Consider the following 27743-nt stretch of genomic DNA (forward strand, 5'->3'; position numbering starts at 1 on the left):
CAAAAGTTCACTAAACAAAAGTAATGTTCACTATCAAAAGTTCTAAACAAATACACCGGTGAAATGGGAGAGCCAACTTTCAAAATCAAGAACCATAGGATCATAATCATCATTGAATGATCTCCCAAATTTGGAAGGATTCTCCAACAGATCCCAACAAAAGCTCTTTAGGGAAAGTAAACATCAATTCAACATCCACCTGGAAAATCCATCAAAAGAGAAGGCTATATAACATATTCATCCTCACCAAAGAACAAATCACACAGATCCCATCTTGTACAGAGAGGAGAAGGATCTTGTACAGAGAGGAGAAGGAGAAGAGTGAGGAGAAGAAACCTTAAAAAAAATATCCTCAAATAAGTGCTTCTTCAAATTGCTCAAGATTTTACTCTCAAGACTGTGCAAGTTAATTCCATTTAAGGAACAACATTCATATAATAGTTTTGTTTGCATAGTACATAATACACTTGAGAGTTCTAATAAAGCACAAGATAAATTATTCAACTTACCCCCACCAACCAACCAAACCAAATCAATCCAACACTTATTTCAAGTCTCTTCTCATCATAATCTCTTTAAACTCTTCTTTCTTGCATCAATTTTCTTTTTATCTGCATGAGCTCTTCCTCCTCCCAAACCATTATTATCCTTCTTCTGTGCTGCAGTTGACCCACTCACTCCTGTCTCATCGATATTTGAGTTTAATAATGCCACCTTGGAAGAGGCTGTGGCAGATTCTCTCAATGGTAGAGTTGTCGTCGATTCTGGTAACTTCTGATCGGCTTTGAGGGTGGTGGAGGCATTCAATTGATCGACATTGAGGGCAGTGGTCGATTCTGATATAGCTCCTGTCTTAACTTTTGGCTTTGGCTTATGCGCATGAATTCCAGTGTAGATCCTGCAAGATAAAGAGTTTTGAAGGGAAATGTATTAAAGGGAATGTGTTACATAGGAATAGGATAGGACAAGAGAAGGTTTGATGAAGGGTTTTTTGGATTTATCCCATCATCAACTAAAATACCCTTGCTTAGTATTTTTTAATTTTTGGAAACAAATTATCTTTCTAACCTTGCATGCCTGGCGTATTCCTCATAATTTTCAAGCAGCAGCTTGCCAGCCTGTTCATTCAATGCCGATTCTGGAAATGGTTCTATCAGCAGACACCTGACTACCTGTCCATGACATATTTTTAATTGTAAATAGCATATGATAACAGGGTCCATTTTAAATAGAAAATCTTAGCTCAATCAAGCAGCTGTCCGAAAGATTAAATTTTGTAACGAATCTTTTAATGTTTCGTGAAATTGTTTCCACGAGTTTTTTAGCACCCCTATGGTTTACATTTTGTTCAGAGAAGAAAATACCATTTTTTCATAGTTATTCGGAAACGTCACTAAGATTGAGTAATTAATTATATTACACGCTTTAGAAACCTCATTAACGTTCTCTGTGTGATAACTTCCATTAACCTAATTAATGGATAAAAACACAACTTACAATGAGGACATGCCGCAAGTCAAGAGTAGAGTTCCAATCCTTCTTCAAAGTGTTCACACAAATCTCTCCATTTGTTGCAATATTTGGATGGAAAATCTTAGTTAAAAAGTAACCTGGATCCAAAAAAGACAATAGGATTAGCTGCTGCAAGTGTACGCACCAATTGTTCTATCAGAAGAAAACCAATATTTATTCCTACCAAGTTGTTGAAAAGAGTAACCATCATAGTGAAACATTTATAAAATATTGACAACCAAAATACCCATAACCTACTACCACATACACAAACAAGAGAATCTTAGTAAATTAATCAAGTTTACCATCCAATTTCTGCTTCACCCCCCAAACATTTTCAAAACATAGTATTTTTTTATGACCAGGACCCAGGGTGCTTACACCCACCTCAACTAATCCCCGAAGCTAGCACAACAGCCCACTTCAATCTAGGGCCTTGATCGGATTGAGTTATTTGAATAACCTAAAATAACCCACCATCTTTTCATCCATCCCTCTAATCAATCACATAAATCAAATTATCAACCAAAACTATCTTTTTTAAAAACAATTCATTATATATTAATACCCTTCAAGTCTTTTTACCCAAATAACCGCAATTAACTCACTTTTTCATAACCCCAATTAAGTACAGATGGGTCAAAATACAGTAATTTATAAATTATATAGTGCAGTTAGTCCTATCTACCTATTCTTCAAAACTAGTTTTGTTAGAATTATGTCTAGCACAACCTTAATATATATTGCATCATGTCATAGTCTAATATACATGAAACCATCCAACTCATTGATTAATTAATATATTGCAGTTAGTATGAACATAAGATTAATTGAAGATATAAATCCCTTAGTAAGATTAGGCGTTTATAAGTTTAATATCCGCAGATTCATTTGTTCCCCAAAAAACAATCGGCAGATTTCATAACATGCAATATATTTGACTACATACAAGGAAAAAGAAAATGCAACTCTGAACACTAGTCATGGTATTCCCAATTGGAGTGTAAATTATATCAATCTTTCTTATCCCAGAATAAGTGAACATGAAGCTTAATCATTCACTTTTTCAAAAACAATGAATAACCTGTACTTGCATAAAGATTGCAATATGTCACAACCACCAACCTTAAAGTAATCTATAAAATGGAACATAAAGATTAACATAAATGCATTTTCATCTAGGAAAAGACTTAGTCAACTTTAAACAATGTTAAACCTGTAAAACCAGATCATATGTTTGGAGCAAAGACAAACCAGGTCGGACAAAAATAGAATAGTAATACCTTTTGGAGGAGTATGAGGATAGTCATGAGATAATATCAACTTCATACGGAATACACCATTCTCATATGGAGTTCCACCTGCAAAATGATTTTTTTGTTTCTTTTATAATTTCGTAAGAAGCATGACAGGCATAATAAAAAGATTCCAGGGTAAAGTAGCATGCCTGGGCCTTCAATGTCAGCATATATAACTGCAAAGTCATCATCATTGACATTCACTCTAATTCCCTCTGGAGGGGTTTCATTCAAATTCTTCAATTCTTTGGCAAGTTTCTTAATCACATTTGGTGGAAGATTTTCATTCGTAGCCTGCAAAATATATAAGAGCAAACAATAACAAATTAAGGTTATAATAAAGTAGCCAGAGTTTGATCGAAATATACAAGGGGAGGAAAAAGAGAAAGATGTCAATGTTTTCAACTTCGCAAGGGGTTAATGTGTGTATTTTATTGGCTTAACTGCTTTCTAAATAAAGGAGTCGATCATCTTCAAGCCCTCTTGCTTTAGATTAGGGATGCTTCAAAATGCAGCAACTACCAAATTGTTTTTTTTAATGTTAAAATTTTGTATTAAATAGAGATGCAAAGCAACTTCTAATTACTTTCTAATAGGAGTTATTTCAAACAAAGAAGGGGCTGCAATACCTACGAGGGAATGGTTCTCTCACTAAACCTTCAACATAGGGGGACTAACATTTTGATTAATAAGTTCTTTGGATGATTAGGTTAGTCCTTTTTCTTAGTTCTACAGACTGGAATTCATTTCCAATAGTTTATAGGAACGCTTTAAAAAATCATCACTCCTAGTAGCCTTTAAAAAGTTCCAATCCTTTCCGGCTCAGTTTAAGCCTTTTCTTGTTGACTATTTAAAATGGAAATTTCAATGCCATTTTAAGTGATAAAGATGCCACGTCAGTCTCAATGTCATCAACTATATCTTTTTTCTTCTTCTGAAAACCAGGGTCCCTGGAGGAAACTAGCATGAATCCCACAGCCATACCTCAATAGTCATCCTTCCAAATGAAGGAAAACCAGGGTTATATGACATCAACTATACCTCTCCTGTAACAGTCATCCTTCCAAATGCTAAATACTAAGATGGGAATAAAAGCAAAAGAAAAAGTCAAAACATAGATTTATCTATTTCTCCTGCTATTTTAGTAAGTTGTGGGTCAAGGAGCTTTAGATAAGAGTGATGCTCAGCAAATTATCTGATTTTAGGAAAATGGCTTACTCAGCTTCCATCCAAATTTTAAAGCTGGCATGTCATAATGTTGTCATCACACACACAAAACAAAATAAAATCGGGCCACAAAATGGATTTGAGAAGAATAGATATACTCTACAAACTCAGGTAATTACCATAATAATCTGAATGGTGAGAGCTTCCAAAAGACCACTGGATTTGCAAAGAGACTGGATTTCTGCAAATAAGAGACTTTAGCACAATAAAAAAGAAGTACCAATGTTGTATTTAGATATTAACACAACTAAGTCATTGTCGAAACAAATTAGGTTTATTTGGAAATACCATTTGTATCGGATTTCTCATCAAGATGGGATCACAATTCGAAACATGATATTATTTTTAACTCAGTGTAACACAAATTCACAGTTTCTCTACCATGCCCGGATATGGTAACCAAAGTGTAAATAAATGAGGCCATTTAAGGAATGTATTTCAGATGGAAACAACAATTGAACAACATAAGAGTTAACACCTATGAAAGTAGGTGTTTGGCGAGAACAATGTGTTAAGAAGCAATGTTAAACAAAGATAAAGGTTATAAAAAGAAGAAAAAGAGGGGATAACATAAACCCGATATTAGTTTATTTGAAGCTCTTGCAGTTACTTCTGCTAATGACTTAACTTGACACGAAGTTTTCATATTTCCGAACATTCCGTAAATGAAGCATATTTGAATGTTCTCAAAACATTTGACATCCATAATTATATAAAAGAAAATTACTATTTTAAATGAATCCAACATTGAATTCTTCCAAGTCCTGATCTAGAAAAATCCCAAATACTTACTATGGCCCATAATTCATAATGAAGTAATTATTTTCTAGAAAAAACAGGACGGATAGGAAACAACGCAGAGAAAGAGTTCTGAAACAAAATTGTGGTCGATCAAACAAATACAAATGCAACACGGTTACAAGTCACACACGTCGTTAAGGGAAACACAGTACTCTTTTGGATATTCCTCAATCCTAGTAGGTTAAATTCAATTGTCAAGAAAAATAACTTATGAAACTGATACGGAATGAAGACTAGGGTTCCAAAGGGAAGGGCCTATCACACAACGACACGTGCCCGACGAATTAATAGTATTATTATGGTATTTATCTTTTTAGTTTAATATCATACCGCTATTAATTCATCGGTCACGTGTTGTTATGTGATTGAACCTTAGTCTCCATTCCCTATAAAAAAAACATGAGACTCCATGCAAAAGAAGAAAAACAAGCCAAGATGACTTTTTAGGTCATGCACAGCACTGTAACCAATATACAACATTAAATCATCAAAAAAGTAAAACACCATCAAACAAAAGAAGATGGATTTGTTAACCAGATAGATATATGATGCCTCAAACTCACAAGGAGGATAGAAGAAATATTGAAGGTTTTGCCATGTGACGATCTTAGTGAAAGTTCATAAGCACAAAAGAGGGATTCTTGAGAGCCAACGCAGTTAAAGAAGATAACTTTGTCATGAGAGAAACACAGAAGATTACCAAAGGAGTCTTACACAGACTACCCAATGAACAATCAGTCAAAAGACATGAGCTTTTCCAATCAATTACTACATATCGAAACAGAATCAAATTGATGAATCAAAATGTGCGGATCAGCTGATGAATTCTCCCAAAACCCACAAAAGTTTTGTTTCCGATCTGAACAAACCGCAACGAAAGGACAAACAAAAAGTTGTTCAAGAAAGTCCAAGATGACGATGATCAACTACGACTAAGACACGGTAAAAGTTCTCTCACAAACAGCATAACAAGTACATATCGAAATCGAGTTGGATAGTCCACACAAATTGTGAAAACAAAAACAAGAAAATGAAAGGTAACGAAAGCCAAAATTGAGGGTTAGGGCATATCACCTTTAAAGAAGAAGAAGGATTTAGACTGCCGTAGATATCTTCTTCCGCCTTCTCTCTCTTTCTCTCTCTTTCTCTCTCTTGGGCAAAGAGCGATTTCTAAAGAGCGTTGTGCGAAAGCGATCTGCCCTTTCAAGCTCCGTTTATGGGGAGCAACTTTGGACCGTTGGACGCCTGGATTGTGGGCCAGCAAAACCGGTTTAGCTGGCGGTCAAGCTTTGACACGTTTTTCTTTGAACCGGTTTATATTTCAGATTTTAGAACTAGTTTGAATTTCAAAATAAGTCGCCGATCACCTTTTTAGAAAATAAATTGAATCAAACTAATCTTAACTTTCAAAATCTCACCTTTTAAAATGGGATTAAAATGTTTTAAAGATTTGAAAAACTATAAATTACAATATTAAATATTTATTAAAAGATTTAGTTAACTAGATCTATAAAATTCAAAAGTATATAGCAAGACATTGGTGTGAATTTAACGACTGATATAGATTGCAATTTGAAAGTATATATATATATATATATATATATATATATATATATATATATATATATATATATATATATAAATAAGACTATTAAAACTTGCATTTTAAATTTATATACCTATAAATTATTTGTATATAGTATTATATTTTAGGAGTATTTTTATGAAATAAGTTATATAAAGAAGTTGTTATAATTTATTGGTCCATTAAAATTAAAATTATGGGTTAATAAAACATTATGGAAGGAAATTTGTTTTCGACTTCTTTAACTTTTTTTTTTAAATGTTCATTTTATTTTCTTAATTTAGAAGGGTTATGTACTTAAAAACTTTAAGAAATAACACAAATTAATTTATTAGGGTACTTTTATACTAAGTTTATAAAAGATTTCTATCACATAGACGTTCTCTATATTTTTACGATTTAAAAATGATATATATAGACAAATAGGGTGTAAGCGGTTTGATTCGGTCAATTTTAACACCAAAATACACCATCAACCCATTGAAGTAGGTTTTAGAAAATCTCATATTTTCGGTTTCAATTTATTGAGATTGATTCAATCAATTTTATTTGTTCGTAAAAAATATTACTATATTTAAAATTTATTTGAAAATAAAGAGTATCAATTATATATATTTATTTGAAAAATAAATAGCAAAATGTCTTTTATTGATCTGGTTATCTAATAACAAAAATACTTGTGCATTGTAATGAAATAAAGATTGAAATTTTCAATTATCAAAACATCTCTTACATAGAAACAACTATGCATATTATAATTTAATGATTAAAAAACTTATTAGATATCAACTATATATATTGGAACTAAATTATATATAATTTTTAAATTTTAAATGGTTCGACTGTTACTAAACCGATTCAGTTTGGTCTAACATGATTTTAGATTAGGTATATACACTCATTTTTTATTGATTTAAATCACTCGGGTTCGACTTACTTACACATTTAAGAACTAGTTATAATGAAAACTTGTTTGTAAGTTTGTTGAGCAAGATAATATGAAATCAATATGATATATTTGCATTCAATGATAAAAATATAATGGTAGAAATTTGAGAACGCAAAATGTTGGGATACCAGGAGACGCAAAATGTTGGGATAGCAGGAGATGAAGTATCCCTTAATTCAAGAACAACAACATCGGATAATTGCGGAAACGAAATAAAGCACACTAAACAACACATACACAATATTTATAGTGGTTCGGCCAAAACAGACCTACATCCATTTTTGAAGCACAAGAGGCTCTCAACTTTATTATCAAGATTGTTATAGGAGTATTACAATAATTCTCTCATAATGAATTCTCACACAGAACTCACAAGGAAGCGATGCTTTCAAGGCAAAGACTTGGCTTTCTAAAGTGCCCGACTACAATTTTAAATAAGCATCAATTAGGTCAATATTAATATCTTGTGCAAATCTCTCAAAGAACTTCCAAAATATTCTTATTGTATTTTCATAATAAAAGATCTACTTTCCTTTTGTGTTAATCTTATTTCTTAATATCAAAATTATACACCAAAATATATAGTTTTCTTTTGTTGAATATACACTTTCCTTGTACTAAGATTGTGTATCATGAATATATACCATAATTGTAATATTTGTAAATCCATTCTCAACACTCCACCTTGATTTACAAGTTATCTCCGTCTTGTCTTCTATCGTTTTCTTTGTCAACAAGCAAAGTCCAATAGTTTCCAAATCCAGGAATCGTCATCATATCAGCTACATTGTCACCTTCTTGGTAACAACTTCTTTATTCTTGATTATGCTCCTCTCGATGTAAAACCTCACATCGAACTTTAGCGTGGTAAACACCTTCGACAAGAGTAAATCGTGGGACCCTTAGGCCGCTTAAATCATCCACTATATCACATATAATGGGTTACATAATATTTTTGCAAATTAATATTTATAATCGAACAGATTACATAAACCTTCAAAAACATCATCATTATCAAAGATGGTACATACATATAAAATGTATCTTCACCAATGATGGCAATACCTAAACTTAGGTATCTAGGGAGTGAAGAGAAAGTAGTTGAAGAAAATGAACTTTTTTTTCTAACACCTGCCATCGTCTTAATTCACATCTCTCTGTCTTTGTCTTGTTCTTATCTCTGGAATTTACAATCTGACTGATTACGTAAATCCTCAAGAACAACATCATCATGAAAGATGAAACATACATATGTAATGTATCTTCACAAATTGTGGAAAAGCCTAATCATAGGTATCTAGGCAGTGAAGAGAAAGTAGTTGAAGAAACATATATTTTCTTCCTAACACTTGCCTTCGTCTTGATTCACCTCCCTCTCTCTGTCTTCTTCCTTTTTAAAATTAGATATATGTCAAAAATTGAGGACACCAAAAACGAACTTACATCGCCTACTCCTCAAAATAAGATACCAATAGAAAATCATGAAGACCCAAGACGAACTTCCATCGTATGCTTCTTCAAAATCAGATATTTATCGAAAACGAGGATACCCAAGACGAACATACATCGTCTACTTCCTCAAAATAAGATATTGATCAAAGCCGAGAAGACCCAAGACGAACATCCATCGTCTATTTTTTCATAAACATATATCTGTTGAAAACTAAGGACATCCCAAACGAACATTTATCGTCTACTTCCTCAAAGTTAGATATTGATCGAAAGCCGAGAAGACCCAATACAAACTTATATCGTTTACATAATTAGGTATCCAATGACATCTCTTTACTCAAGCTCAAGATCTAGCAAAAGAATTTTCCACTCATCTTGCCTTGAACTTTGCACACTCAACCAACTTGAACCGCATACTTCTCTAACTGTCTTCAATTATTTTCACCATACTTCATAGTTTCTTCGAAAGAAATCACGAATGTACTTCCATTTGAATTGATCGAGCCTATCATCTAGCCTTTTTTTCATGACTAGGAATCACATTCAAGGTCTTATTCATCTTCTCGCATCAGATGTCAATTCAATGATCTCAATCGCCTTCGAATTGACTGAACCTCTCATCTAGTCCCTTTTTCATGACTAGGAATCTCATTCAAGGTCTCAATCCTCTTCTCAATAAGATGACAAATCAATCATCTCATTAATCATAACTATGATCCACAATGCATGGATAACTAAGATAGAACAAAAGAAGTACCCAAATCATCACCTTTGAATTAACCGAGCCTCCCATCTAACCCTTTTTTCATGACTAGGAACTCACTCAAGGTCTTATTCATCTTCTCACATGAAAGATAATGTAATGATTTCTTCTTGGTTTGTTTGAGATTTGTTTCATGATGTCTCCACCTAAATTTGTAAGTGTCTTCCATTAGTTTTCCTCTTCTTGGTCTTTCATTCATATTGCGTGTTAACTAGCAATATGCTAATCCTTAATCATCCGTCAACTCAATGCAATTTAGCAATTTTGTCCTGAAGGATTGCCTTGTCAACACGTCGACGTGTACCATTCTTTTCTTCATCAATGGCTAATGATACATCTTCACCAAGGTCATCCTGCTCCCCAACATTAGAAGAAATCTCAATGGTCCCATGACAATTCTCCCTCGGTAGTGTACATTTTTTATGACATATCTCCACCTTGAGTTGTGATTTCCCTTGAATCACTACTTGTGTCTCCATTGTGTGTGCTTTAGCTTGTCAAGCTTCACATCTTGACATAGCATAACATTATCTCCACCTTCTTCTAGCCAAACTCTATATCCTTTGACATTCTCTGAAAATTCAATAAAGAAGATTTATTTGCCGTTGGATCCAACTTCTCTTGCATTACCATGAGTTAAAGTTTTTTGCACCAAAAATTATTTTATAACCCAATTCTTGCAAGCCTTTGAGGCCAAGCCTCAAATGCTAGAACTTTGATATATTTTGAGTGACCTTGGAGATAATAACTAAACATATTTGTGAGTTACCTTATTGAGAATACACATCTTTTTTTATTTACCCCTTCTATAACAACCAAAGTACATTGCTCACCGGCAATGGTCCATCTCTTGCCTTCCAAACTAACCTTTTATATTATGCTTCTTTAGTTTTAGGCAGTCTTTTATGAAGTATTTTTCCTCTTAACACCGGAAGCACTTCACCTTTTCTTTAGTCTTCAACATAAACTTAGAAGTCTTATTGTTCTGCCTTCTTTCTTATGATGTTGTTTACCTCTTGCAAATATGTCTTCTCCATTATCTTCTTGTCTACAATCTACCCTCTTGGTTTGTTCCTTAGTAATCTTATTTCACCTCAAACCTGATAGTCATTCATACCAACAAGAACTACAACTTGGACATCTTTTGGAAATCTCCCTAGAACTTGTCAAGAACCCTTGAAGGTGCTTCCAAGCTCTTAACCTTCCTCTCATCTCGAATAACCTCTCTCTAATACCACTTGTTGGGATACTAAGAGATGAAGTATCCCTTAATTCAAGAACAACAACAACATCAAATAATTACGGAAACGAAAGAAAGCAAACTAAACAAAGCATACACAATAGTTATAGTGGTTCGACCAAAACAGACCTACATCCACTTTTGAAGCACAAGAGGCTCTCAACTTTATTAACAAGATTGTTATAGGAGTATTACAATAATTCTCTCATAATGAGTTCTCACGCACAACTCACAAGGAAGCGATGATCTCAAGGCAAAGACTTGACTTTCTAAAGTGCTCGACTGCACCTTTAAATAAGCCCCAATTAGGTCAATATTAATATCTTGTGCAAATCTCTCAAAGAGCTTCCAAAATATTCTTACCATATTTCCTAATTGTATTTCCATAATAAAAGATTTATTTTTCTTTTGTGTTAATCTTATTTCCTAATATCAAGATTATACACCAAAAAATATAGTTTCCATTTTGTTGAATATACCATTTCCTTGTACTAAGATTGTGTATCATAAATATACCATATTTGTAATATTTGTAAATTCATTCTTAACACAAAAATTGTCACCATCTACTTAAAGTTTTGTAATTAAATATATAAAAACTCTTATAATATTTATGTTGTAAAAAAAAATACTCTTCTAATATAATCTCAAGTAAAAAAAGTTATTATAAATTATTGAAACAATTACCTATTAATCTTAATTAGAATATTAAAATCCATTAATAGTATAATTAGAGGAAGTCAATAATATGAAAATTGGTGGTGAGCACATCAAATAGTATGATTTTCTAGAGAGTGTCTTGTATTTAACATCATTATATATATATATATATATATATATATATATATATATATATATATAATATTAAGTTTATTATTTCCATAATAAATAAGTATTTAATAAATAAATTTAAGTTGATTTATTTATAATTATTTTATAATATTTTGATATTCATGTTAATGTTAATTTGATTTATAAATGTAAATAAGTTATTACATTCTTTTTTTTTTAGAAAAAAGTTTTGGTGAATATTATCAACAAACACATTTTCTATCTTCTACTCTTTTTCTTTATTTATTTAATTTTTCTTTTTTCTTTTTTTTATATTTCTTTCTTGCAATTTTATTTTATTATTAACAAAAACTAGTTATAATTTTTTTTGGTTAAAAATTCAACTGATGTAATTTGAGAATTTAAAATAATTATATATATAAATTTAATTTATTATAGTTATATACACTCACTTCTGTTTACTATATAATAAACTAAAATAATAATAAAAAACAGCATAACTTTATTATTGTTTCCCCTTAAATTAGACAGTGAAATTGAAATTAAACCTAGGTTGTTTGAAATTAAACATCTTAGAGGTGGTTTGGATTGAGGTTTTTTTAAGACTTAGAAAGAGAAAAAAAAAAAAATAATGGGGGATGATTTTGATGAGATGATAATTATTTTTGATAAAAAGACTTAAAGAGTATTGATATATATAAATAAAATAAAATAATAATAATTTAAAATAGAGTGTATTTTAGTATTTTCATTAATGATTTGAGTGATGGATAAAAGAGGATTGAAGTGATGTTTGATTTTGTATGAGTTTTTTTAAATGGTGCAAAAAAAAAAAAAAAAAAAAATATATATATATATATATATATATATATATATATATATATATATATATATATATATATATATATATAAAAGATAATATTGTATTTTTGTTGATAATTTAAATTATATTAATAATGTGTGCTCTATAATCTAATAATAAATTATTTATTATGTTTAATTCATTAAAAAAATATTAAAAATTATAATAATTAATATTTTAAAGAATAATATCCTAAGATAGTGTTTGGTACGTGATATAAATTATATATGGTATAAGTTATATAGAGGTATAAATTGTAACGAGACAAAAATAATATAGGGTAGTATAAGTTGTAATAGGTTAATGCTGTTTAATATGAATTATAAGAAATGATATAAGTTATATATGGTTTATAATTTTGTGTTTGGTATAGAGTATAAGAATGTAGTATAAGTTGTATAAATATTAATTTAAATTATTATTATTATTATTATTATTATTATTTATAATTATTTATATTATAAATAATATTATTTATTATTATAAATTATTGTACTCTTATTATTTAATAATTAATGTAATTTTAATAAAAAAATTAATTATAATATAAACAATAAATTATGTTTATTTAATTTAAATAATATTAATAATTATAATAAAATAAAATAAAATAAAAATAGTATTTATAATATAAATAAATATAAAAAATAATAATTAATAAAATTATCTTTACATAAATAAATAAATATTTTGAAATATTTAAAAATATATATATATTAAAAATGATCATATATAATAATAATATTAAAACTAAATAAAATATATTTAATATATTATATAATAGTAAGTTATAAATTATATTAATAAAATATAGAATGAAAAATTAAAAATTAAATGATATAAGAATAATGTTGTACATATGTGGATTAGTTACTATTTTATAACAAATGTGAGATATAAGTTATATAAGGATATAAATTTATACCAATAGTAGAAATGTAAAAAACATACTATTAAAACATTATTGGTATAGTTTATACTATACCAATTAATACCCCTTTGTACATCTAACCAAACATTTTCTAACATTATATATATATATATATATATTCAATATTAAAAATTATAATTAAATAAATTAGATAAGTAAACATATCAAACAATGAAGAATCTAATTAAACAATTAATAATAAGTGAATCAAATTTAAATTAAATAAAACTTAGTCCTTGTTGTTCCACGGTGAGTTTTTCAAATAATTGATGGATTATTTAAAAAATCAGGATTGAGGTAATTTTAAGAAAGTGATTTTTTTTAATAAAAAAGTTTAAAGTGTATTAATATATAATAATAATTTAAAAAAATATTTTTTTAGCATTTAATTAATGAATTAAATAGTATTATTAATAAAAGATGGAGGAAATAATATTTGATAAGCTCAATTAGTACTTGGGTTATTATAGTTTATCCCTTGAACAGCTTATTAAAAGTTTTAACACTAAAAAAATATCATTTTTAACTTAAATTTTAGTGTTTTTTAAATTATTAAAAGATAATTATTATGACTATGGTAACTTAGCGATAGGACAATCCAAAGACTAGAGTCGACTCTAATTAGGTTAAATCTCAACCAAACATGCTTGCTAAGTTTTTTTAGTATAAGGTTATAGATGCCTAACCAACACCCATATAATTGAGAAATAATTAAATATTAAAGATTCAATCATTCATGTCGTGTAATGATTTATATATATGCTCTTCAATGGAAATAATTGTATATGGTCTACTCTCTATTAAGTTAAAATCATATATTGCACAATAATGATGTTATTTTATTATTTTATTTAGTTAAGTTAATAAAGTGAAATTGTTTTTGTTTTTAATCCTAATAATCTTTCTCCGTCTTGCCTATACAACTAACTATTATTATCCAATTAATCATATTTCATTAAATCATTCAAATTATTCATAGATATTATTAAGATACATTTATTTTATTTTTATAATATTTTAAATACTAAACTATTTTATCTACAGAGCATATTTTATATGTAAAAATTATAAGTAACCAAAAAGTGAAATCACCAAAAATCAAATAAGGTCAATTTATTTTATTATTAAATTATAGATATTACAAGACAACCCTCAAAACATAATTATTTTTTAAAATAAAAGTCATTATAGTAAAAGCATTGTAAAATTGTGTAGCCTCAACAAAACATAAACTTACTTACAAGATAAAATTAATAAAATGAGATGAAAAAAATAAGAAAATGATTGAAAATAATCTTTAAGGAATTGAAACATGTCTATAATTAAATATTTAAATATCTTAATTATTTATTTTTAATATTAAAAAAAAAGTTAATATTTACACACTAGCATATATATATATATATTAAGACTGCTGGTTCTCAATTAACAAAAAAAAATTATTATTTAAGGAACAAAAAAAAGTCTTAAATTGAAATAAAGAATAATTAACAATTATAACAATATTAATTTTTTAATTAAAAAAACTTTTAAAAAATAAATTAGATGGCATTGAATCGTTGAATACCCTAAAATTTCAGTATAATATATATATAATCCTGATAACAATTTCACATTATATCATGCACAGAACTATATATGATAGTCCATCAATATTATTAATTAATAATAATAATAATAATAATAATTCAATTTCATTATTGAAAAATAGTATTTTAAGTTATATACATATAATTTTCCTCAATAATTTGGTAGTTGGTCACAAATAAAAGAGGTTAGACCACAAATTTTGATACATATGGTTTGGCTTTGGCAACTGGCAGTTTCTCATTTAATATGTTAGGGTTTGTTTGCTAATAGAAATTATAATTTTATAATCTTGATTGGTTGATATTGTTAGGTTAATTGAGAAAATTATCCTTTATATTTCAAATTTTAAAAATTAAAACTAATAAGGTGTTTTAATGAATTGTTTATATTATTTGATCATGTGAGAATAATAATATAGATTGAATATTTTGATAATTAACTTTTAAATAATCTATAAGACAATTAGTTTGGTGAAAAGAATTATTATGAATTAATTAAGTCATTTTATTTTTTGTAAAATATGAAATAAAATATTTAAGTAGCGTGTTATTTAAAAAAAAGGATAAGAGTACTTTTAAATTAAATAATATTATGGTCTTGGCGGCTGCTTTTGTCATTTTGTGGGCAACAAAATTTCAAACGAGTGATCTGACAGCAGTTTCATCTTGAAAAAAAAAGCTGGCAAAAATTGTGACCGTTGAGAGACAATCATCTTGGAAACTAGTCGTTAGCGGCATGTTACTATATTCGGAGAATGGGAAAGAATATGTCTATTTAGGAGTAATGTTTTTAGATAACAACTTAGAAAAATAAAAATTAATTATTTGAACACAATTGCACAAACCAAAAGTAGCAATGTCAAAACTCAAAAGAATGAGAAAATTAATTAGTGTTTATTTGATTTTATGTGAGGAATTTGATAATCTACAAACACTTTAAATTATAGTGAGATCATAATTATAGGTATAATTTTGTAATTTTAAATATAACCTAGCTATTGTCTCATGTGACATGTAAACTTTTAAGTTAATAGGTATATTGTGATTTTAATATTAATGTGTTAGTAGAATAATAAATATAAATAATAACAAAAAAAAATGAATGTTTTTAATAATGATGCTGAGTTTTTATTTATTTAGCTGTGAGACAACATTCTTTAAACTTGACTTAATGTTTTTTTTTTTTTATGAAATTCTCATTTAAGATGTAATTTTATTTATGATTATGGTTCTGAAAATCGTTCCGGTCATCAACCTAATTTTATGGGCGAACTTCGGTTCGACCGGTCCAACCGGTTGAACCACTTGTTGGACCGAATTTAAATTTATATATTTTAATGTATAAAAATATGTATCGTGCATTTGTTAATATTAAATATGACCGTAAAATCATAAATTAAAAGATATATCAATTTAACAATTTATTGTTATATTAAAATAAAATATAATATATATTTTTATTTCTAGAAATAAGTAATAAAAGAAATTGAATACATTTGACAATTATCTTCTCTCTTCATCAACTGGGAAGAAGTGCTTACAATATTAATGAAAGTAAACCAGAAAATAAAGATTTATGTACGATCTCAAATTTTGGATATAAAAATCAAGATCTAGATCATAAACATCAACTCCTTCTATCTAAAGTAAAGTAAGATATCTACATAAACTCCAAGATATATGTCTTTGATAAGATAGGGGCTGAACCAGATATGAAACCGGGCTTATGGATAATAATATCAAGTTTTAATGTGAATTCTATTTTCTAGCAACGGGAAATATATCAATAACGACGGGAAAATACCGTCGTTATTGTAAAATACATACCAAGTATTTTAAGTTACCCGGGCTAGCCCAGGTAGTTTTGTACATGGATCTGTTGGATTTTTTGTTTCCTTAGTCCATGAGGAAAAGCCCAGCAAATAGGCCCATTTGGGCCCCCACTTGATTCACTTATTTGGGAGCAATATAAAAGGGGAGAAATCTTCTTTTGCAAGAAAGTAGAGCAAAAGAAAGAGAGAAAATCAAGAAAGAAAAGAGGGGAAAAAACTTCAATTTCAGCAGCCTTAGTATTTTGATGATTGCCGGAGTTTGCACCGTTGGATCGTTCTAATTTTTGGACAGCAGCTTCACAACTTCTGGGCCAACATTCTGAACGGTGGAGATCGGATTCTGAGGTCTGGAGGTCGGGGTTTTGTTGCCGGAACAGTAACAGTTGTTTTTGGTGATATTCTTCCTTTATTGTTCTTTGATTGTTTCTATATCCTTGATGTGCATGTTTCCAAGGGTATTATGAATTTGTATGCCTCTAGTATTGTCTAGAGAAGACTTTTGTATTGCTCTCTTACTGGTGATAGTGGATTTTAAGCGGCACTAGGTGTCCCGTGGTTTTTACCCATTGAGGGGTTTTCCACGCTAAAATCCTGTGTTGTTTGTGTGTGCTTGCTTGGTGTGTTACTCACTGTTTTAGGGCTGTGTTGATTGCATTTTGCATACCTATTTGTTAGCTTCCTCACAGGTTTAAACGGTTTGGGAAAGTGTTGCCAAACGTAGGATAAATTCCGCATTTGTTGTTTACTGTTGTGGCGCATTTCCATCAAAGTGGTATCAGAGCATTGGTTGCTTATTTGTGAATTGAACTGTTTGAACGATGGAAACTAATACAAGTAGGATGATTAATTTGAATGGTTCAAATTATCATGTTTGGAAGGCAAAAATGGAAGATCTCCTATATGTGAAAGATTATTACTTACCTGTTTTTGCTACTGATAAACCTGAGAATAAAACTGATGCAGAATGGACTATTTTGCATAGACATGTTTGTGGATATATTCGGCAATGGGTGGAAGATAATGTGCTGAATCATATTATTGGGGAGACACATGCTTGTACTTTGTGGAACAAGCTTGAACAGTTGTATGCTCGGAAGACTGGGAACAATAAACTGTTCTTGATTAAGCAATTGATCAAGTTACAGTACAAAGATGGCACTCCTGTTACAGATCACTTAAATGCGTTTCAGGGTATTGTGAATCAGCTTTCAGGAATGGGTATCAAGTTTGATGATGAGATTCAAGGTCTATGGCTACTTGGTACATTACCGGATTCTTGGGAGACTTTTAGGGCATCCTTGTCCAACTCTGCACCGGATGGTATTATCACTATGGAATTGGCTAAGGGCAGTGTTATGAATGAAGAGATGAGAAGAAAGTCACAGGGTTCCTCTTCACAATCAGATGTCTTGGTTTTTGAAAAGCGGGGGAGAAGTCAGAGTAGAGGTCCGGGTAACAAAGGAAATCAGCGTGGTACTAGCAGCTCCGGTAAAGGGAAGTATGCTAATATTGAGTGTTACTATTGTGGTAAAAAGGGGCACACAGTAAAGTTCTGCAGACATGCAAAGAAAGAGAACAAGAAGAAAAACTACAACAATCAAAACAACAATCAAAGGAAAGATGACGATGGCAGTGACAAGGTTGAAGTGAATACTATCACTAATGATTTCTTTGTTTATTGTGATGATAATTTGGTGAACTTTGCACATGATGAGGCGAGTTGGGTGATTGACAGTGGAGCTTCGTGTCATGTTACATCACGAAGAGATTTTTATTCATCTTATACTCCAGGTGATTTTGGGGATGTCAAGATGGGTAATAGTGGGCTATCAAAGGTTGTTGGCATTGGAGAAGTCTGTTTGAAGTTTGATACTGGGATGGAGTTGGTTTTACAAAATGTAAAACATGTCCTGGATATGAGATTAAATTTGATTTCTACAGGTTTACTTGATGATGATGGGTACAACAACTACTTTGGTAATGGTTTGTGGAAACTCACTCGTGGTTCTTTGATTGTGGCAAGAGGTAAAAGGTGCTCAAATTTGTATGTGGTACAACCGAAGATCTCCAAGAGCATTGTTAATGCTGTGGAGAATGCTGACATGACTGAGATATGGCATAAGAGACTTGGTCATATGAGTGAAAAGGGCATGGCTTTGTTGTCAAAGAAGGAAGTGTTATCAGGTGTAAATGATGTCCAGTTGAAGAGGTGTTCTCATTGTCTTGCAGGTAAACAAAACAGAGTTTCTTTCAAGAGCAATCCTCCCTACAGAAGAGAGAGCATACTTGATCTTGTTCATTCTGATGTTTGTGGTCCTATGAAGACAAAAACACTTGGTGGTTGCTCATATTTTGTCACATTCATTAATGATCACTCCCGGAAGGTATGGCTTTATACTTTGAAGTCTAAAGATCAAGTTTTAGATGTGTTTAAGCAGTTTCATGCCTCAGTTGAGAGAGAGACTGGAAAAAAGCTCAAGTGTATTCGGACAGACAATGGAGGTGAATACATTGGGCCATTTGATGCTTACTGTAGAGAGCATGGTATTCGGCATCAAAAGACTCCTCCAAAGACACCACAGTTGAATGGCTTAGCAGAGCGGATGAACAGAACATTGGTTGAGAGAGTCAGATGTTTGCTTTCACATTCAGGGTTGCCGCGTTCCTTTTGGGGTGAAGCGTTGAACACAACGGTACATGTTATTAATCTAACCCCTTGTGTTCCTTTGCAGTTTGATGTTCCTAACAGGGTTTGGAGCGGCAAAGATGTTTCTTACAGTCACTTGCGAGTCTTTGGATGTAAGGCATTTGTGCATATTCCCAAAGATGAAAGGTCAAAGCTTGATGTGAAGTCTAAGCTTTGCGCGTTCCTCGGCTATGGTGATGATGAGTTTGGATACAGGCTTTATGATCCAGTTCAGAAGAAGCTTGTTCGAAGTCGGGATGTTGTGTTTATTGAAGATTAGTTTTTTAAGGATGTTGAGAAGATAGAGACAGTTCCTCGACATAGTGATGATCTTATTGATTTGGGTCCAGTTCCTCTACAACATGTTGACACACAGGTTGGAGATGATGTTCCTATTAAAGACCATGGTGCTGATAATGTTGATGCTCAAGAGCAAGATGTAGATGAAGTTGTTCACCCAGAGTTACCAGTTCCAGACATGCCACCATGTGTTCCACTCAGACGGTCTACGAGAGATCGTCATCCTTCTGTACGTTATTCTGTAAATGAGTATGTTCTTCTCACTGATGAGGGGGAACCTGAGTGTTATGCAGAAGCTATTGAAGATGAGCACAGGAAAGAATGGGCTGAAGCTATGCAAGATGAGATGGATTCCTTGTATAAGAACAATACTTATGAGTTGGTGAAGTTGCCTAAAGGCAAGAGAGCATTGAAGAACAAGTGGGTTTATAAGGTGAAGACTGATGAGTTCACCTCACAACCCAGATACAAAGCTAGATTGGTGGTCAAAGGATTCAGCCAGAAAAAAGGTATTGATTTCGATGAGATTTTCTCTCCAGTTGTGAAGATGGGTTCTATTCGGGTGGTTCTCGGTTTAGCGGTCAGTCTTGATCTTGAGGTTGAGCAGATGGATGTCAAGACTGCTTTCCTTCACGGTGAATTGGATAAAGAAATCTATATGGAGCAGCCTGAAGGGTTTCAGGTAGAAGGTAAAGAAGACTATGTGTGTAGACTTCAGAAAAGTCTATATGGGCTGAAGCAGGCACCGAGACAGTGGTATAAGAAGTTTGAGTCTGTTATGGGGGAGCAAGGCTACCGAAAGACTACTTCAGATCATTGTGTTTTCTTTCAGAGGTTTGGTGATGATGATTTCATCATTTTATTGCTTTATGTTGATGACATGCTTATCGTTGGCAAGAATGCAGAAAGAATTGCTAAGTTGAAACAGCAGTTGAGCAAGTCTTTTGCAATGAAAGACTTGGGGCCAGTGAAACAGATTCTTGGGGTACGGATCACTCGAGATAGAGCTGCCAAGAAGTTGCATATGTCACAAGAGCGATACATTGAGAAGGTGCTTTGCAGGTTCAACATGGACAAAGCTAAAGTGGTTAGTTCTCCTCTTACTACCAACTTTAATCTAACAGGTAAAGATTGTCCTACTTCAAAGGAGGACATTGAAGATATGGATAAGGTTCCATATGCCTCAGCGGTTGGTAGCTTGATGTATGCTATGGTATGTACAAGGCCGGATATAGCTCATGCAGTTGGTGTTGTTAGTCGGTTTCTGTCAAATCCTGGCAGGAAGCATTGGGAAGCAGTTAAATGGATTCTCAGATATCTGCGCGGTACTTCCAAACTGGGTATCACATTTGGAAATGAAAAGCCGGTGCTTATGGGATACACAGATTCTGATATGGCTGGAAATAAGGATAACATGAAATCCACTTCTGGATATTTGATGACATTTGCAGGGGAAGCTGTTTCATGGCAATCAAGATTGCAAAAGTGTGTGGCCTTATCGACAACAGAGGCTGAGTATATGGCAGCAACGGAAGCTTGCAAAGAACTATTGTGGTTGAAAAGATTTCTGCAGGAGCTTGGCTTCAAGCAACAGCGCTACGTAGTTCTTTGTGATAATCAAAGTGCAATACACCTTGCTAAGAATTCCATGTTTCATAAGAGAACGAAACATATTGATGTGCGGTATCATTGGATTAGAGAATCTCTTGAAGATGGGTTGTTTGAACTTGATAAAGTTCACACTGATGATAATGGTTCTGATATGTTGACAAAGGCATTGGCAAGGGAAAAGTTGAAGGTGTGTTGTTCGATCGCCGGGATGGCGAACCTTTCCTCATAGTCAGGAAAATGGGGAGATTTGTTGGGTTTTTTGTTTCCTTAGTCCATGAGGAAAAGCCCAGCAAATAGGCCCATTTGGGCCCCCACTTGATTCACTTATTTGGGAGCAATATAAAAGGGGAGAAATCTTCTTTTGCAAGAAAGTAGAGCAAAAGAAAGAGAGAAAATCAAGAAAGAAAAGAGGGGAAAAAACTTTAATTTCAGCAGCCTTAGTATTTTGATGATTGCCGGAGTTTGCACCGTTGGATCGTTCTAATTTTTGGACAGCAGCTTCACAACTTCTGGGCCAACATTCTGAACGGTGGAGATCGGATTCTGAGGTCTGGAGGTCGGGGTTTTGTTGCCGGAACAGTAGCAGTTGTTTTTGGTGATATTCTTCCTTTATTGTTCTTTGATTGTTTCTATATCCTTGATGTGCATGTTTCCAAGAGTATTATGAATTTGTATGCCTCTAGTATTGTCTAGAGAAGACTTTTGTATTGCTCTCTTACTGGTGATAGTGGATTTTAAGCGGCACTAGGTGTCCCGTGGTTTTTACCCATTGAGGGGTTTTCCACGCTAAAATCCTGTGTTGTTTGTGTGTGCTTGCTTGGTGTGTTACTCACTGTTTTAGGGCTGTGTTGATTGCATTTTGCATACCTATTTGTTAGCTTCCTCACAGGTTTAAACGGTTTGGGAAAGTGTTGCCAAACGTAGGATAAATTCCGCATTTGTTGTTTACTGTTGTGGCGCATTTCCATCAGGATCCTCCCCTGGATAAGATGAATCACCGAAAAAAATAAAAACGGCAGCAGCGTCGCCGGACATCTCCCCTTACCTTAAGACCTATGGAGGCGACCAATACGTTGAGGAACCCGCGAGGTGTTATTTCTGTCATCGGGCAGTATAGGGTTTCTTCTTAGAATATACAGAAATACAGAGAGATGCGACCTATAAATTGAGGAACCCGCAGGGTGCTATTTGTCATTGGGTAGTATAGGGTTTCTTCTTAGAATATACAGAAATACAGAGAGATAAAGAGAGGCAAGATGAAGAAGAATTTGCAAAACCTTTCCGGTTTGATTTTCTGGTTGAACCGTCCTGTCAGACAGGATTTTGACCGATTCGAAAGGTGACCGTTTTGAAGATAAAATTCAGACAGCTCACTAAACCGTTTCGCGGTCGGACCGGTTGAACAACGGATCGAACTGCGTATTTTAAAACATTGCTTATGATTACAAACATACTACTTTTTAGCATTATCTATAAACTCGAAAAATCATTTCCAAAAAACTCGATATTTGATAAATTTTAACCTCGATTTACGTCTTAGGAATATTTTTTAATAAAATATTATTTTGAAAGATTTATAAATTAAATTATTAATAATCAAATTACAATTTAATTAAAGAAATCTGTATTTTAATTTAAAAGATTAATTATTTGATAAAGAGTCGACAATTGAATTTTTAAAATCAATAAAATTATACTTCTACATACGTATTTTTGACAAGAGTTTCTTTTAAATTCGGTGTTTGGTGATACTCGGGAAAATATTTTCGCATATCATCTGTACCCGTTAAAGAATGATATTTACTTTATAAAGTCTTGACTTTTGAAAAAAATAGTTTATTACGTTTTTTTAACCAATTATTCTCAGGTCCTAAACATTCATAGACTTTTCTTGCATTTAAAATTATAAAATAATATTTAAATATTCATATCTGAGATTGATGAGGAAAGTATTTTAAATATATCAATTAATATGTTCTAAAAATAAATCTCAAACATGCCATTATAAAAATATTTTTTTTATGAAAATATTTTGAAATTGTTTTATATTTTTTTTTTCAGACTTTTAGAAAATGTTTTGAGGTTCCAAAATAAATAAATAAAATTTTAAATTTTAAAATTTCAACCAAACATGCCTTAAGACCGGTTGCCTTTGTCTGGGGTGCGGTCTTCTCGGTATTGAGCTAAAATCCTCGGTCATGGGTCGAGATCCCTCGGTCTAGGTGCGGGAACCCTCTATTGAGGGGCAGAAGGCTCTCGATCGGGTGCGTGAGGCTCTTAGTCGAGTGCGAGAGACTATCAGTCGAATGCTAAAGGCTATCGGTCGGATGTTGGAGGCTCTCAGTCCTGGGCCATGAATCTTCAGTCAAGTGTGAGATTCCTCGGTTGGGGTGCGGAAGGCTTCTCGATCTTGGGCTAGGAATCCTCAGTCGGGGTGCAGAAGGCTTCTCAATCCTAGGCTAGGAATCCTATATCCTATGCTAGTTTTTTGCGGTCCGGTGCAGGGGAGGGTTCAGTTTCCTTGGTCCTAAATCGAACCCAGATTGAGCCCTCGGTCAGACGTCAAGAACATCAAACTGCAGGTTTGATGTTTTTGAATGTGGCTTTTAATCCTTTGATCTAAGGGCATGGGAAGCTTCACCTAGTCCCATGGATCATTTATAACAACATCCCGATGTATCATTTGATTGAGAAATGTTCCATTTAACTCAAAAAGTTTTGAGGTAAGAAAAATGTTTTTGGTTTTTAAGGTTTAATGAAGCGTAAGGAGTTTTTCAATAACTTCCTTATGCTTCATATGGTTGAATAAAACCAAAACATGAACACTGACAGTTCGTTTTAACCAATTCAAGAGCTAAATTTTTATTTTTATAAATATTTTAGGTTTTTATCAAACACGATCGGGATAGCTTGGAAATGGTTTGAATGTGTTCCTAACATCCGTAGAGACATGTTGGGATGTGTTTTGGGTCACTGTTCTAACAGAAACCCGATTTTGAAAATTTTCAAAATTAAATTTGATATTTCAGATTTAGGGTGATTGGTTTGGTTTTATTTCGATAGAAAACTTACAGATGTCCTATGATCGTTTTCCAATCAAGAAATCAGACAATCAAACAATATATAAAACTAGTCGAACTGAAATATAAAATTTTAATTTAAACTTGTAAATCGAATTACAGTATGATTGGAAGCTTATTGTGAGTTGGAGAACACTCCTAAACTCTTTAGAAGCTTTCTGAATGTTTGGATCCGAGTTTTACAATCTTACACGAAATTTTCAAAACTTACAAAAAAAGCTTGAAGATCTTCAATGGCAGATTATGTTTGGGATTGATTGAGTTTTGAGAATGGATCGACCAAGTGGCTTTGATTTAGTCAAAAGACCATAATGGTCTTTTGTTTGATCTTCGGCCAATTGCCCGTATAGGCAATGATGCTACCTTAGGGTGTAGGGGAAATAATCGTCGGAGTAAGGTGATCATTTCACCTTTTGAACGAAGTCAAATGGTGGAGAAACGACAAAATTTCATCTTTGAAAAATCAAAGATAAATGAGGTTCTTATCTTATTCGTCGTCATGAGGAAGAAGACAAACCAAGAGAGAAACAACATTGTTTTGGGCCAAAGCGTCGACGCTTGGGCGTTTCGTCGCGTCTGAGCTAACGATGTTGAGGCGCACGTTAGTTGTTCCATTACTTTAGTTGCAGCGGACGACACGACTAATTGTTGGACATTGGATAATAATCCAGCGCTCATCTGATGGTTATGAGGTCTGTTGCACCGATCTCTTCTAATTTCAACTGTAGTAGATTCCGACCATAATCTTGCCTTAGAGCTTGTTTGGAATTGATTTTTTTAATCCATTTTTTCTTCATTTTAAGCTACAAAATATATAAAATATTTTTAATAGATATGACATTTATTTTGCTAGTTTAATTTTTTCTTATATATTTTTGGGGTTTAATAAATAATTTATTTGGGATTATCCATTTATCACAAATTATTTATTTTAATTTCCCTCGACTTCTTAAAATTTACTTAGATTAAATAATACAACATTTATCTCAAATTATTTGATTTTTTTTATTATCTTAATTAATTGAAATTGAATTATTACAATAATTTATTCAATTAACTATTTAATCATATTTTGACCTTAATTTTAATTATTTTAATTTTATTTATTCAAAATAATTTATAAATTGGGTAAGTAAATTTTTAGTTCTTATAGAGTGCTTCTCTTGAACCGAGTTTAATTATAACAAACCGTTACGTGAGTTCGAATATGACATCTAACACTAAGTTTATATGTCCAATTTATATTATGTGTGAGGGTAATGGAAATATAGAACCTAGAGTGAGCATATGTTGGAGTGACATTCGTGTTGCTGTGTGTAGCATTTGTTGAGGCTTTCTAAGCATTGATTATGGATTATGAATATTTCATCAGTGATTATCCTAACAAGGATTGATTTTCGTCCGAGAGTAGCCTTACTCTTTAGGTCCTGTTTATAGATCTTAATAAAGTATCTGCAATGTTGATAGGTTGATGGTGCAGAAATGCCCATGGGTATTGTTGAAAAATTATATTTTATTAGACGTGAATATCAACAGATTGTTCAAGTTAGATGTATTTTTTGAACTATCAGTCAATAGTATTTGGTTAATATTTGTTGGGATGATCATACATAAATGATCAGGGTTATTGTCACTAGATGAGACAAAAGAGACATGAAAGTTTGATAAACTTATTCATGTAAGTTACTAACAAGTAACATTTTCAAGCGATCATGTACTAATGATCGTTGTACTATCAACAAATAAGTTTATCTTGAAAGTTGATAAATTTGTCACAGAAGTTACTAACAAGTAACATGTTGTAACAATCTGTTACGGTCTAAAATCAAGGCCTCGGTCCTAGAATAAATTCCAGCAACCTTTCTCGGCACCCAGTCTCGGTCCTATGGTGTACATGTGCCAGATTTCTGTTTTGTTGTATTAAAATTTTGTTTTGCTTTCCTTTTCTATTTTACAAACTGAATTCTGTTATTTTCTAGTATTTGTTGTAACCGAATATTCTGGGGCAAGACATCACCTATATAAGGCTGATCTTTCTTCTCCAAGGACCCATGAATGGAATAATGAAGATATGAACTTTGGCCCTATTCATCTATTATTATTTACTATGGACTGTTTGGTATAGACCAACAATATTTTCTCTTTGCATCCTTGGTTCTTTTATCCCCTCCCCCTAAATTCTCTATCAAAACCTTCCGTTGCCCTTTGATTGTAGAATTTCCACCGGTCTTAGAGATCAAGAACTTGATTCTTGAACCCAAAACACACCTTACGAAACAAGTCGTAACACAATCATATATTAACGATTTTAGTATTATCAATAGATAAGTTTAAGTGAAAGTCGATAAACTTGTCACAAAAGTTACTAACAAGTAACACGTTGGATCGATCATATATAAATGATTGTATTACTATCACCATATAGGTTGACGTGAAAGTTTTATAAACTTGTCACAAAAGTTACTACTAACAAGTAACACTTTGAGTGATCATGGTAAAAAATTGATCAATGCACTATTAACAAATAGATTTACGTGAGAGTTGATAAACTTGTCACGGAAGTTACTAATAAGTAAGGTTTTAGTGATCATATATGAATAATCATAAGTACCTATTGAACAATAGGGTTTATTTGTGAATGTTGGTAAAAGTTTTTCGTGGAAGTTGGCAAACTTGTCACATAAGTTACTATAAAGGAACATGTAGGGTGATCATATTATAAATGATCGTTGTACTACCAATAGATAGGTTTACGTGAAAGTTGATTAGCTTGTCACAGAAGTTCCTAAGAAGTAACATGTTAGAACGATCATGTATAAATGATCGTGGTACTATCAACATATAGGTTTACGTGAAACTTGATAAACTTATCACGAAAGTTACTAACAAGTAACATGTTGGAATGATAATATATAAATGATCGTAGTACTATCAACTGATATATTTTCGTGGAAGTTGATAGACTTGTCACGAAAGTTAATAACAAGTAACATGTTGGAACGATCATATATAAATAATCGTGGTACTATCAACAAATAGATTTACGTGAAAGTTGATAAACTTGTCACGGAAGTTACTAACAAGTAACATGTTGGAACGAGCATATATAAACGATCGTGGTACTATCAATATATATGTTTATCTTTGCTGTGAATGCGTAAAAGCGATACTATATATCTATTGACAAATAGGGCTTTAGTTGGATTATGTACAAATGACTGTAGATACCTATT

The 27743-nt window shown here is 31.9% G+C and overlaps 1 protein-coding gene across 2 annotated transcripts; it reads right to left on the minus strand.

The window, feature by feature from the left end:
- Positions 1 to 347: 347 nt before the first annotated feature.
- LOC124919209 (ubiquitin-conjugating enzyme E2 22-like) lies at positions 348 to 6113 on the minus strand. Of its 2 annotated transcripts, none has more exons than XM_047459397.1 (7): positions 5913 to 6113; positions 4157 to 4218; positions 2960 to 3104; positions 2796 to 2873; positions 1498 to 1610; positions 1069 to 1172; positions 348 to 898 (listed from the first exon to the last, which is right to left on the minus strand). In XM_047459397.1, exons 2-7 carry the CDS (start codon positions 4157 to 4159, stop codon positions 565 to 567), a joined length of 777 nt encoding a protein of 258 aa, XP_047315353.1. In that variant the 5' UTR covers positions 4160 to 4218; positions 5913 to 6113; the 3' UTR covers positions 348 to 564. The 2 variants fall into 2 exon arrangements, with proteins under 2 accessions (XP_047315353.1, XP_047315354.1); XM_047459398.1 differs by lacking the exon at positions 5913 to 6113 and adding an exon at positions 5169 to 5187.
- Between the last annotated feature and the right edge of the window lie 21630 nt (positions 6114 to 27743).

This window comes from Impatiens glandulifera, chromosome 1 (assembly GCF_907164915.1).
Source record: "Impatiens glandulifera chromosome 1, dImpGla2.1, whole genome shotgun sequence".
NCBI classification, from domain to species: Eukaryota; Viridiplantae; Streptophyta; class Magnoliopsida; order Ericales; family Balsaminaceae; genus Impatiens; species Impatiens glandulifera.

Bases quoted from the DNA above. Each gene is read 5' to 3' on its own strand.
- LOC124919209 (XM_047459397.1), bottom strand. The intron at 2,874-2,959 runs GCATGCTACTTT...ATCATTTTGCAG, and splicing joins TGCTGACATTGAAGGCCCAG to GTGGAACTCCATATGAGAAT. The intron at 899-1,068 runs GTTAGAAAGATA...TTTATCTTGCAG, and splicing joins GAATACGCCAGGCATGCAAG to GATCTACACTGGAATTCATG.